Consider the following 12,905-nt stretch of genomic DNA (forward strand, 5'->3'; position numbering starts at 1 on the left):
GGAATTTACGGTAAAAGAAACTATTTTTGCTCTGACAGTCAGGCTGCCCTGAAAGCACTTAGTTCGGCAGATTCGAGATCGAAATTAGTATTCGCATGTCGAACTCAAATCGAAGAACTTAGCATTTCAAATGCTATCTACCTTCTATGGGTACCCGGTCATTCCGGTATTACTGGAAATGAATGGCCGGACGAATTGGCTAGAGCTGGCGCTGCGACTGATTTCGTTGGTCCAGAACCAGTTCTACCACTGTCAATAAGTTGGATAAAGCACAAGATTCGCTCTTGGGCTGCATTCGAACATGCCAACCATTGGCGTAGCTTGCAAACTTGCGTTCAAACAAAGGCTTTTCTGCCGGATGTGAGTCCGAAAATGTCAAGAAATTTGTTGCATTTTTCCAAGCACAACTGCAGTATTCTGGTCAGGGCACTGGCTGGACATTGCAAACTCAATTATCACATGGCTACTATTCAGCGCTGAGTATTATTCATGTGATCTTTTGTGAATCCGATTACGGAACATCATATCATTTGATATGCAATTTCCCTGTATTAATGCAATTGCGCATCCGGATTTTTGGTTCTCCATACATAGATGAACCTATGTACAGAGAGCTGAAATTTAAGGATATGCTTTTGTTCCTAACCCAGTGTGGTAAAGAGCTATAGTTTTTTAGCCGTATTTGAATGACAATATCTCTTCGGGGGTGTTGTCGTTCTGTTATCTCAATATCCCCTCGAGGGTGTTGATATACCCGCTCACTGTTTGTGTAGAGGTTCTAAATCCCTCCGGGGGTTGGAAGTTTTATTCCTGCTGTTGTAGCACCTGCAGATCGTTCAGCATCACTCCGGGGGTGCAGAATGCTCTGTTTTAATTGTTATGTGTCGTTGTTTTCCTTACCCCTAACCTTACCACTTTCCCAATCCTTCCCATCAGGAAAATGATGAAAAGACTATTCTTGGCAAGGCACAAATCTCCGATCAACATGGGGAAGTGCCATTTGAGCCAGACGCTACTGATTCCTGATTCCTGATTGTCTCTTTGCCTGATTGGGATAAATTCTTTCAATCATGGGACTGAACAACAGTTAATCTGTATGTCTGGACGATGGAACTGGAAGAATCCAGTATAATCTGGAAGTTTTGCAACCTCGATAGGGATTATAAAAATATTGTGGGCGGAAGCTTAATGCATTTATTCGTAACGATAAACTTTTAATGCATTTTTCTCGAAACAGCATTTTTCGTAGGCGCTCTATAGCTTCAACGGACGAACCGATTCAAAGTTCCTGTGGTTTACAAAAGTGGGAGTTTTTAAAAAATCCCGTTTAAAACGACGTGCTGCATTTGTTTTGAATTTTTGGTGTATTTTATTTAATTTTCTGTTGTGAACGCGTTGTTGTTGTTCTTTGAACGCGTGATATTGTTTACTTCACTGGGAACTCATCTACAAAATTTTACACATAGCTCGCAAGCTGCAGGCGAGTAGCAGAAAGTGTCCCACACTTTATGAAGGCGGATTGAAAGTAGCCATGGGTTCTTCTTGTAAGACATGTGAATCTCCTGCTAATGGGATCGAGAAAATTGTATGTCGCGGCAATTGTGGATCGGTTTTACACCGCACTTGCATTGAGAATCAGTACTGATGGCGCCGGTGGTAGGGTGGTAAGCGAGATCGCAACGCACCCCAGTTGGTCCGGGTTCTCCACCTCGGCTGATGTTGGAATTTTTTCTGAGGTGAAAAAGAATCTGTTGTCACGCTTTTCTTTGGAGGGGAAGCAAAGCCGTTGGTCCCCGGTCCATGAGTTGATTGGTCGATACCTAGTCCAGATAATGGAGTCCCCTCTCTTGCGTCGATGTTTGGCCTGTAACTGAAATAAATAGGCCGCCGGAAAATAACTTGTACATTAAAAATAAGAAGAACTTGTACTGGCTGTGCGATGATTGTGCTTGCAGTTTCACCAAGTGGGTGGAGCTAACCCATTACAATGCTCCCATTGTGAACACCAAAAAATTATGAGAGGTCGTGTAGATGGTCGTCTCAAATCTTCCGAGCCGCATTGAGACGCATTTTCCGGCCAATTCTGGTCATGTAGCTTAAAGGGGGCTGTTTGTCAAGCTTCCGGGGGATCCACCCAGTCAAAAAAGGCTTAATTTTGTTTCCTTCCGAGTCGAGTTTTCGAGTGATCTGTAGGACGAAGCAATCAAAGCGCCTACTTGGAAAACCGAAGTAGTGTTCGTGAATTTCTTAGGACAGATAGTATCACTAGGTTACATCGGACACCGGCATACACCGCCGCTTGTATTATGAAACCCCTCGATTTCCCCGCTACAGTCCAGCTACTGGGGCCAGCATTCACTAGTCGTCCCGATTTTGTGTGTGAGAGGGGAGAAAGGGTCTTCCAAACCTTCTACTGCGTCAAGTATCCATCAATTTCGAAACATTCCATCGATTTCAGTTCACCGTCAATTGCTCGGACTTCGTATCCGTGCCAGATTTCGCAGTGAAATTGACAAGGGGTTTTCCTCAAACCAGCAGCAGCCAAGTATAATTCATCTGCAAACTCTTCCCTTCCTCAAAGCTCTTCGATGTCCAGCCTTGGTCAGCGATGCTGCTAGCATACTACCCAAACGTTGGTGGTGTCAATTCAACCGTTGAGGAATATCGCCTTGTGGTCTCCGATAAGAGTTAAATGATGACATGATTTCCTGTCTGGCGGATATGAGCTTTTTCGTTGTGAATGGAACCTTAGAAATTATCGAAAAAATACTGGAGGTGGTGTATCAGTAGCAGCTGGTAGCAACTTGAAGGTGCGAATTGTATAGTGGCAAAAGGGTTGAAAGCAAAAAACAGTTCTCGATCCAAACGGTATCCCCTAAGTTGCACTTAAGACCGCATTTCCTGGCGTTTCCGGACATGTTCACGAAAGTTCTACAGAAATGCCTGGATGAAGGATACTCCCCGGATAGATGGGAGATTCAGAAGTTGATGTTGCTGCCAAAACCAGGGAAACCATCAGGATATCCATCATCGTACCAGCCTATATACCTGCTGGATATTCTTGATAAGCTTATGGAAAGGGTCATCCTCAACAGGTAGACGAACTACGCTGGAGAGGTAGTTCGGATTCCGGAAAGGGATCTCGACGGTGGACGCCATCCACACAGTTATCGTGAGCACGAAAGAAAGGGGTAATCGTTACTGCGCCACGGTTACGATTGACGCGAAGAACGCGTTCAATAGTGAGAGCTGGGGCGACATTATGGAACCATTTCGAAACGACTTTTTCATACAAGGTTGCATACAATAAATCTTTCGTTTCGAGATGCGTAATGTCACCCCTGGGTGGCTATCGCCGTAGCGCTGCACAGAATGCGGGTCCCGGACTATTTGTGCAAGGTTCTGAAAACTTGGAGAAGGGTGAAAAAAGAGTAAGGCGTGTTTTAGTGGATAGGTACGAAAGAGAGTCGTGAATCCAACACAGTGCCAATACACTACAGGCCAGATTTTTTAAGCTTTTAACCATCAAAAAGGCAAGCCAAAATTGTGACTTCAAGAACCATCGCTTCTAAGACCCAATGAAATCAAAAACCATTTTTTGTCGTTTTATTAGTGAGAGAATCGAAAGCCCAAAAAACGCTCGCTCATTTGTATTTCAAATTACAAATACACTGAAACTAGAGAACCCTTGCCTTTTTATGGGTTAAAAGCTCACTGTAAAAACAATGAGCTTACTAATTTCGTACAATAGAGGCGTTGTAACTTTTGTTGCTACTCATTTGTACAAGGAAGGGAAAGAGGTGTCAGTCTTCTTGATATATAGTCTTTGCTTTAGGCGATCACACAAGTGGTGTAACTGTTTGGATTTGGTATCTAGCTATAGCTAGTTTTTTGCTTTCTTTCATACTTTTACCTTTTAGATTCCGACCAAGTAAAATTCCGAATCAAATTCAGGATGGGTTTGATTAGGCAACTCCCCCACGGTCTGATTCGTAAATAGTTTTGGCACCACATGGTTAGAAAATGGTGCCAAATTGCAGAAATAGTTCACTTTTATTTATTTAGGTGACTGTTTGTCTAACTCCTAGTTTTAATCATATCGGGGTCTAGATGTATAAACTTTGTAACTGATCCCTTTAAAACTGTTCCGTACTATTTGTTTGATTTATTTGCGGAACTATACTAATGTTGGATCCGTTTTGCGATGAAGCGTACATACGCTTTTTGAACACGTAACATAACGAAGATTTTACGAAATAACTTATTCCTTAAAACTACCAACTATAAACTACATTAGCAAAACGGTCATATTAACGGAAACATGCTGTTAGTGCTTATAAATAAACCAATCTTTCCATCATTGTAAACTTCCACGCAACGTTATAAATTCAGAATGCAGACTTTGGTTTGTTGTCTATTTAATCTTGAAATATTTTTTTATGAAAAACGAGCTTGTAAAATATCGATGTAACATGGTTTAATGGAATAAACTAATAAATAATCTATAATGCTAATCGCGCTACATTACCAAAACCCCGTGCCAAATTCGATAACATACCAAACTCAACTGGGGAGCTTTCCCGATGTCATGAAAAATCAAGGATGATCTATGGGTGGCAAATTAGCATGCTCCCCCCGGAAGGAGCATTCGAACAAGAAACGGAAAGAAAGGCAAAAGTAATAAAATTGACATAAATTGTGTTCCTACAGGACGAAATGGATAGAGTCTGATGGATGCAAGCCCGGCTATGTAAGTAATGAAAAGCGACGTTCGGGAAATGTTTATTCCCTTCACCAAGGAATTAGTATATGTATGTTTCGTAACCTAAAAGACAGGGAAGCGATAGGAAAAGTTGAGCTCTCGAGACCGAAGCTTGGCACCGTTACCTGTCCTGGGCGGATCCGATGGATTTCAAACTGGATATCGATTTCGTTTCCGTTTCGATGTTACCGACATCGTTCTCGTTGAACTCAGCCGTGGTGTTACTCTTGGCGTCGTCATTCACAGCTACGCCACCAGCAGTCGAGGCCACATCCACCGAGTCCAGGCTAGTCATGAGCAAGTTTTGCGTCTGATGGATGTGAGAATGGGACGTCCCCACGTTGCCACTCACCGCTGGGATGGCAGAAGTCGCAACGTTGCTGTGTTGAATATCAAACGACGGAGGTTTGGTGATTTGCTGCTGATCGAGTAACTTTCCGCCATCGGTTGCATCCAGGTAGATGTTCAGTTTCTGACTCGGAACCGGCTGTACGGAGCTTACGGGGCTGATTGGGCGACTTTCCTCTTCGTTCCAGGAGGTAGGTGAGGTGGGCGATCGACTACTCGGCGAGGTTGTGGTAGTTTTGTGTTTGTTTGTGTGGGTGGGTTTAAATGACGGACATGATGTCGAACAAATGATGAACATAAAAATACATAAAAATGGTGCATAAAACAACAACATGAGTAACAAACTAAAGCACATTAGCAAAACAATTAAACTGGTGAGCAAAATAAATTGATTAATTATAGGATGTTGGCATCTAACGATCGATTGTCTAGCCTTTAATATATGGGTTATCACGACGACAGACGACACTGAAAGCGCAATGAAGCTAGCTGCTACCGAGCGAGCACATCAATGATTACTTCATTAGCTGAGCTGTGGCTGCTTGTCAAACTTACCTTTCGTACAGACAGGCCGAATCCAGCTGAGACTGGGACAGGGCAAGATTGTATCGACCATCGGAAGGGGAATCCACGAAGCGATAGGATGCCACTCGACCAAACATTACAACTGAGCCGTTCTGAAATGATAGTAACAATTGAAAACGGGAATTAACGGATAGTTGGAGTCATTGAAATGATAGGTAAATGATCCAAGGCTGTGGTTTATTGTATGTTCTCGGTCTTCATGTCAAAGTAGTATTATTTACATCATTCCGACAATTGATGCATTGAGAGAGCACTATGGTCAAATTTCAATTTCAATGACGAGTTGGCCGCTCGTAAAATTTAATGAATTACATAACATCAGTTAGTTATTAAATTTTAGAACCAAGTCACCTCCAACTTAAAACCCGAATATCTCCTAACAAAATAGCAAATAAATTCTGGAAGTAAAGAGCCCTGCCAGAGTTCGCCATTTAAGAGCAGAACTAAGCGGCACTTAAACTAAACAGGCAATCAATTTCTGAAACCTTGTGTTCCTTCTACCGTTCTAGGGAATAGAATGGTGCTAGCAACTAATCCATCACCGTTCCCTTCGAAGGACTGACGTCGAGGATGGTGTAAAATCATCACCCACATTTACCGTCGCTGTAGAAAGCGCTTTCAATAAACGATGACAACAGACTTCTTCACAACATAGTACGGAAAATAGTTTAAGAAATTTAATTGGCACAATTAAAACGATGAGCCATCGGAAACAGTCGGTGAGTGATAGCTCGGTACACAATTGTATCTCGACTGTTCTGAAGCAGATTAATTTTCAATAAGAGCCGTAAACCTTGATACAGTGTTATCCGCTTTTCCCGGTGTCGTTTCTTCTGATTGCAATTTCCGCCAGGTGCGGTGCTTCGCATAGCTAACCGCCTCAACTTCCACCAAGAAAAGATACGTCGAAGTTTAATAGCGAACAAAGAAGTAATTGAATATTTTATGCGAAACAATTTTCGCTTGCCTGAATCTTCTGTGGAGTTCGAATCACTTCCGGAAACCATCAGTGGTGTGATCACTAGAAGGGGGTAGCACGTATTTTATAATACACCCATCCGGGTTCGGTTGATGTCGCGTTGGTGGCAACCAAGTGACATTTAGGCTAAAAGCAAAATCAGTAGGTACCTCCTTGATCCATTACCCATCAATCCATCTAGTTACTGGCAGTGGGTGGTACCGGTGTGTTGCTTAGCGAGCGATGAATACGCGTCATTGCGACATAAAAGACATAGTTTCGCTAGAAAAAGGATACATTAATAAAAAAAAACATTGTTGGAAGAACTCGGTTTCGGTAGTAATCAGAGACCAACTGCTTTCACATATCCCATGGGTACAACTATTACTAGATAAACGCAGTTCTCAAACAAAATAAATCATTTTTCTCTTTTAATTGCGCGTTAACTTTTGAATAATGGGCTGCTTGCAAACTTTGACAGTCTTGCAGTAGCAGTGCTAATGTAGCTCATCTTGAATGACGGCAATGAAACAGAGCAGATGGGTCATGGCGAAATGTAAGCAAAGAGGCACGATTTATCAACATACAAATAACACCACCTAGCCCGGTTTTTGTTCTGTTGTGCACAGATATATGTAGCATTAAAAATGTTCGAGTGCCTTTTTGCTATTCACTGAAGTAATGTGAAGAGCATTTCTGGATGTAATATCTGTCGCAGTTATGAAAATATTATGTTTATAGATAGATATAGTTTATATAGAAATCTTGTCTTTTGCCATTCTCATATAAAGAAAGGTTATGCACTCAATCCAAAAATCGACTTTCTAACAGAGGCCCGGAGGACCGAGTGTCATATACCATTCGATTCAGTGCGTCGAGATCGCAAAATGTCTGTGTGTGTATGTGTGCGTCAAATAATGTCACTCAATTTTCTCAGAGATGGCTGTACCGATTTGCACAAACTTAGTTTCAAATGACGCTATCGAATTTTTAGGTGATCGGTAGGGCATAGCAATTTTTTTTGAATTTAAAAAGCCGCCTTCATATTGTGCCAAATGTCAGACTAAATTCAGATGCCAAATTTCACAATATTTGGACAATTGTAGACTTCGCTTGATGTTTTTGATAAGGGCACTATGGAAACATATGAGGAAAAAATATATTAAATGCTGTAACTATTACTCGGAAAGTTATAATTTATACCATTTGTCAAAGAAAAAATAATAAAAGTATCTCCGTTTCTCAAGAAATAGGAGAAGTTGGAGTTTTGGGGAATTTAGAACAAAAAATGCTTTATTCTTAATAACCATTCTGCTCTTTGCTGTAAATCATGCATTTTTTGTACTTTTTGCCTTTAAAATTGCACGAGAAAATGATACAATTTGAATAACAAAATGCCCTACAACCCCAACCCCAACGTATTCTGACAAAGGTCGCAAAGTTCCCGTTCAATTTCTGAGATTTTTTCACATCACAAAATCTGCAAAAAATGCATGATTTGCAGCATAGAGCAGAATGGTTATTGAAAACAAGTCATTTTATGGAACTCTTAAAACGCCAGCTTCCTCTACTTTCATCACAAGTGTAAGATTTTCTTATTCAAAAAATGATATAAATTATAATTTTCCGAGTGCTACTTCAAAAGTTACAGCATCTAATACATTTTTTCCTCATATTTTCCCATAGTGCTAATGTCAAAAACTTCAAGCGAAGTGGATGGAGGTCTAAAATTGTCCAAATGATGTGAAATTTGGCATCTAGATTACTTTGACATTTGTCACAACATGAAAGAGAGAAATTTCGAAAATGAGTGCTTTTCTGCAATGCCCTATTGATCGGATTTCCGGTTCCGGAGTTACGGGTTGAAGAGTGCTGTCACACAGCAAATTTTCATATAAATTCATATAAAATCCATTAACGCGAATTCTTTAATTTAAGCGGATTTTTAAATTTACGCGGTTTTTGAAATTTACAACTTGATTTTTTCCTTCTTTTAAAGTTATTCATACACTTAAAACACAGAAAATATTTTTGATCGATTTCATTCAGTTTAGATCCACTGTGCGCCAGTTTCTGTCTCGCTTGAAAAGAGAGTAAGGTCTACGGACTTATAATGATCCTACGTGACAGTCTGGGAGCACAAACTTTTCGTCAAGCAGCTGCCAATTTGTACCTCATTCAACGTGACCCCATTTACTAGGAAAGGACACGCGTTCGTCGCATGTACCTAAATTTATCATAATTTTTCAAACGAAGCGAATTTGCTTCTGCTATACACATACACAAAGATAACGCTCCAGTGAGGATGGTGGACTGTGAATGGAGAATTTATATGCTTGGCATTTTCTCCTTTTCATGCGACGATGTTTTAGGTTGACGATAATACGAGAAATGGGAACGTCGAATAATACAAGTAAACAGATATTCATATTGAGATACTCGAGTAAAAGCTTTCCCCCTTTAACCATGTTTTTTGCAGCCATGATTGGATTATCATTTTCCAAATCGCATCACAAATTTCTCTTGTGTATATGTGTTGGCTGTAGCGAATGTGCTTTGAAAAGCACAAATCAGTATAAAGCATCCACGTTTGTTGAGTGACGATAATATCCGATGCACAGCACGATAATTTCCGTTTTCACTGCACATATATTTGGATCATTTCATTCTATAAAGCCATTTATTTTTATCGGCAGTAAACAAGTAATCAATTTTAGATTTCACTTCGAATCGAACCCAACATGTCCTGGTTTGTGAGCCACTGTGCGGCCTAGAAGATCACTGGAAGTCCTCCGCAGTGTGCCATAAATCATCCTAATACAACTTGAAGAACCCTATAGAAGCATCGTCCCGTATCGGTTCCCGGTATGCTTTTATGCTTCGCACATATGCCAATCCCCCGTGGGTTCCTTCGTTCTGGCCCTACATCATCACAATTATTGCCAGTTCAGCAAACAATCGATTGAGCGTGTCAACAATCAACAATAATCGTCTTTGTATGGGAGGGGGGGGGGGGCTAGGCTGTTTCACCGCTGCCTTCAGTTAGGGGATCCGAGCGAACTGGATCCATTTGAGATTGCAATGCCAGCCTGAGGCGTTATTTTGTGTTCAACGGGGATGAGGTGCAACCAAAAACAAATGATAAATTCGTCATTGCACAGTGGTTGCAATGGTACCAAAACGTGCGTTTAATTAATTGTGCTCTAGGAGTTGATTTTAGCGATTTGGTGTGTTAGAAACACTTTTTCAGAATGGAAGCCCCCTTCTTTTGATGTATACTGAATTGTGATTAATCCACCTAAAAGTGAGATAGAAAATTTATTTCCACTAACTTTTAAGATAGAGGCACGATGTCAATGACAAAGTTATAGTAAATTCTACTGCAAGAAAACTTGTTGAACATGCAAACTCTCCAAAATGTAATGGTGTTGAGATGAAGCACATTGTTTGTGGGAGGCACCCAAAACATCATTTTTTTATTATAACTTTTTTCTGAGATTTTTGCAACTCTTCAAATGTTCTATGAAGTTGTTGAAATTAAGAAATTGCAGATATTTGTCGAAGACGTCAACATTTTTTATTTCAAAACTTAAGAGTTATTAAAAAAATGTGTTAAAAATACCGCCATTTTGAATGACAATTACAAAGAGATGTGGAAATATGTGGAAGACATTTCGATTCTATGAGAAAGACAGTGACAAGTACTATAAGAAAAAATACTACTTACAACGGGCATCCACCGGCCTGTATATAAAAATTACTTTCCGGCAGTGCATGTTTTTATTTTGTAACAAAATAATTACGACATTTTAAGCATAACTTTTTATAGCAATTGTTTCTATGTGTTATTCTATTCTACGAATATTCTAAAAAATCTTTGGAAATGTCAAAGTACACATATGAATCCAAAACTCTCAGCTCTGTAGTCTCCAACTTACGAATTATTCCTTAACTAGCACAACAACAAAAGTGATCAACTAAAAAATGCGCAAAAATTTTGGCTGTCTTTACAAGAATAAAAACCATTACAAACAGTATTAGGGTTACTGCGCCCTAATTCATCTTAGCTCCTCTATTCATCCCACCCATTGGAACTCATTAGTTAGAGAAGTATTTGCTATCTCTATTCAATGCATTAGCTCAAAAATTCTAACTGTACTGCTTCTTAGGAACGAAGGAAAGATGGTGATACTTACTTAAGCGCAATCCAGTCACTCTAAGTCGATTTATCAACGAAATATTGTGACATCCCGACTAATGAGATGGATAAGGGCTAGTCTACCCTATATGCCGTTTTCATGAAACGATTACGTGGCCGGAGTTGTCAATAATTCTTTTGCAAGCACGCATTGAATGATTAAATATTTGAAATTAACCCTCAAAAAGGCAAGCGAAAATTGTGACTTCATAAAGCGTCGCTTCTAAGACCCAATGAAACCAAGATCCTCTTTTTTGTCGTTTTACCAGTGAGAGAATCGAAAGCCCGAAAATGCTCGATCATTTGTATTTCGAATTACAAATTCATTGAAACTAGGGAACTGTAACTAGCCGAGCCTCTCAGACCCCTTGCCTTTTTGAGGGTTAAAATTTGACAGAGATGTAATATATAGGTGAAAATATTTTTCTAAAGATTTTCTGGCAAGTCGGATCCTAAGTAGCAACTCTGACTACACAGTCGTTTCGTGAAAATGATATCTAATACTCTTTGCTATGGTTCATACTCATGAAAATACAGTAAACCTTTTTAGACGTCTCTAGTGTTCACTTTCCAAATCCTGTTAATTTATGAATAGTTTCAGATAACAGAAATTCAAAGTTCACGATTTATATGTGTATTTATTACTCTCAATGATTTTTTAGAATATTCAATACAAAAAAAAAATCGCTAAAAAATTTATGCTGAAAAAGTTGTACTTATTTTGTTACAAAATGCAAAACATACATTGCCGGAAAGTATTTTTTGTATACAGGCCGGTGGATGCCCGTTGTAAGTAGTATTTTTTCTTATAGTACTTGTCACTGTCTTTCTCATAGAATCGAAATATCTTCCACATATTTCCACATCTCTTAGTAATTGTCATTCAAAATGGCGGTATTTTAAACCCACTTTATTTAATAACTCATAAGTTTTGAAATAAAAAATGTTGACGTCTTCGACAAATATCTGCAATTTCTTAATTTCAACAACTTCATAAAACATTTGAAGAATTGCAAAAATCTCAGAAAAAAGTTATAATGAAAAAATGATGTTTTGGGTGCCTCCCACAAACAATGTGCTTTATCTCAACACCATTACATTTTGGAGAGTTTGCATGTTCAACAAGTTTTCTCGCAGTAGAATTTACTATAACTTTGTCATTAACATCGTGCCTCTATCTTAAAAGTTAGTGAAAATAAATTTTCTATCTCAGTTTTAGGTGGATTAATCACAATTCAATATACATCAAAAGAAGGGGGCTTCCATTCTAAAAAAGTGTTTCTAACACCCCAAATCGCTAAAATCAACTCCTAGAGCACCATTAATTAAACGCACGTTTTGGTACCATTGCGACCACTGTGCATTGTTTTGATTGGATGATTGTACCTCGTCTATCGGGTTTTTTCATGTTTTCGGCACTACTTGTTACTGACACGAAGGTTAGTTTGACTTTAATTGTTTGTTCATTTGAAATAAAAAGGAATCAGTGCCATTGAACTATTAATAAAACAAGGCATTCTGATATAGAAGTCTATATAAAATTCTACTTAAGACAGATCTCAAGTTGATAAGCGTACAGAGCTCTTCTGAACTAATAGTATCCAATCTATGGCGACTGGTATATAGGAACAGAATCTTGCTTTGAAACCAGCGTGATCCGCGTTAGCTAAAACATGTACATGATTATGGACGTAAATTGGACGATTTATAGGTTCATAACTCTGGACTTCTGGAAGAATAAAAGAACAGAAAAACGTTACGAATCACAATTCTTCTATTGATCTTATGGAGCCCTAAGGACTGGATCCAGCCGCTCCACTCCAGCCCGACGCTCTATTTTCAGTTAAGATAAAATTTGCTCGTTTCTTAAATATTTAATAATGGTAGGGATTGGAAAGTCAAATTGAATCAATCCAGTATTTAGCTGCTTTCATCGTTAAACTACCCCTTCGCAAAGATTGGGATGCTCGAACAAAAACCTATATTTAACTAGCCTACGTAGCGGAAACGAAATACCGCACTCACGGTAGAAAGCTTAACAAAAAGCCGTTCGA

General features: G+C 39.4%; 1 protein-coding gene across 8 annotated transcripts in view; it reads right to left on the reverse strand.

Moving 5' to 3' along the window:
- The window catches only part of LOC131677060 (afadin), a 178,558-nt gene that overhangs the window by 32,891 nt on the left and 132,762 nt on the right, over positions 1–12,905 (reverse strand). For 7 of the 8 annotated variants that reach the window (XM_058956595.1, XM_058956596.1, XM_058956598.1 and 4 more), the window contains 2 exons: positions 5,666–5,787; positions 4,888–5,322 (listed from right to left, as the gene is read on the reverse strand). In XM_058956595.1, the coding sequence (XP_058812578.1) occupies positions 4,888–5,322; positions 5,666–5,787 (557 nt within the window). The remainder of the gene's footprint in view (positions 1–4,887; positions 5,323–5,665; positions 5,788–12,905) is intronic. The other variant, XM_058956599.1, reaches the window with a different exon arrangement.

The sequence above is a fragment of the Topomyia yanbarensis genome, chromosome 1 (assembly GCF_030247195.1).
Source record: "Topomyia yanbarensis strain Yona2022 chromosome 1, ASM3024719v1, whole genome shotgun sequence".
In the NCBI taxonomy this organism is placed as follows: Eukaryota; Metazoa; Arthropoda; class Insecta; order Diptera; family Culicidae; genus Topomyia; species Topomyia yanbarensis.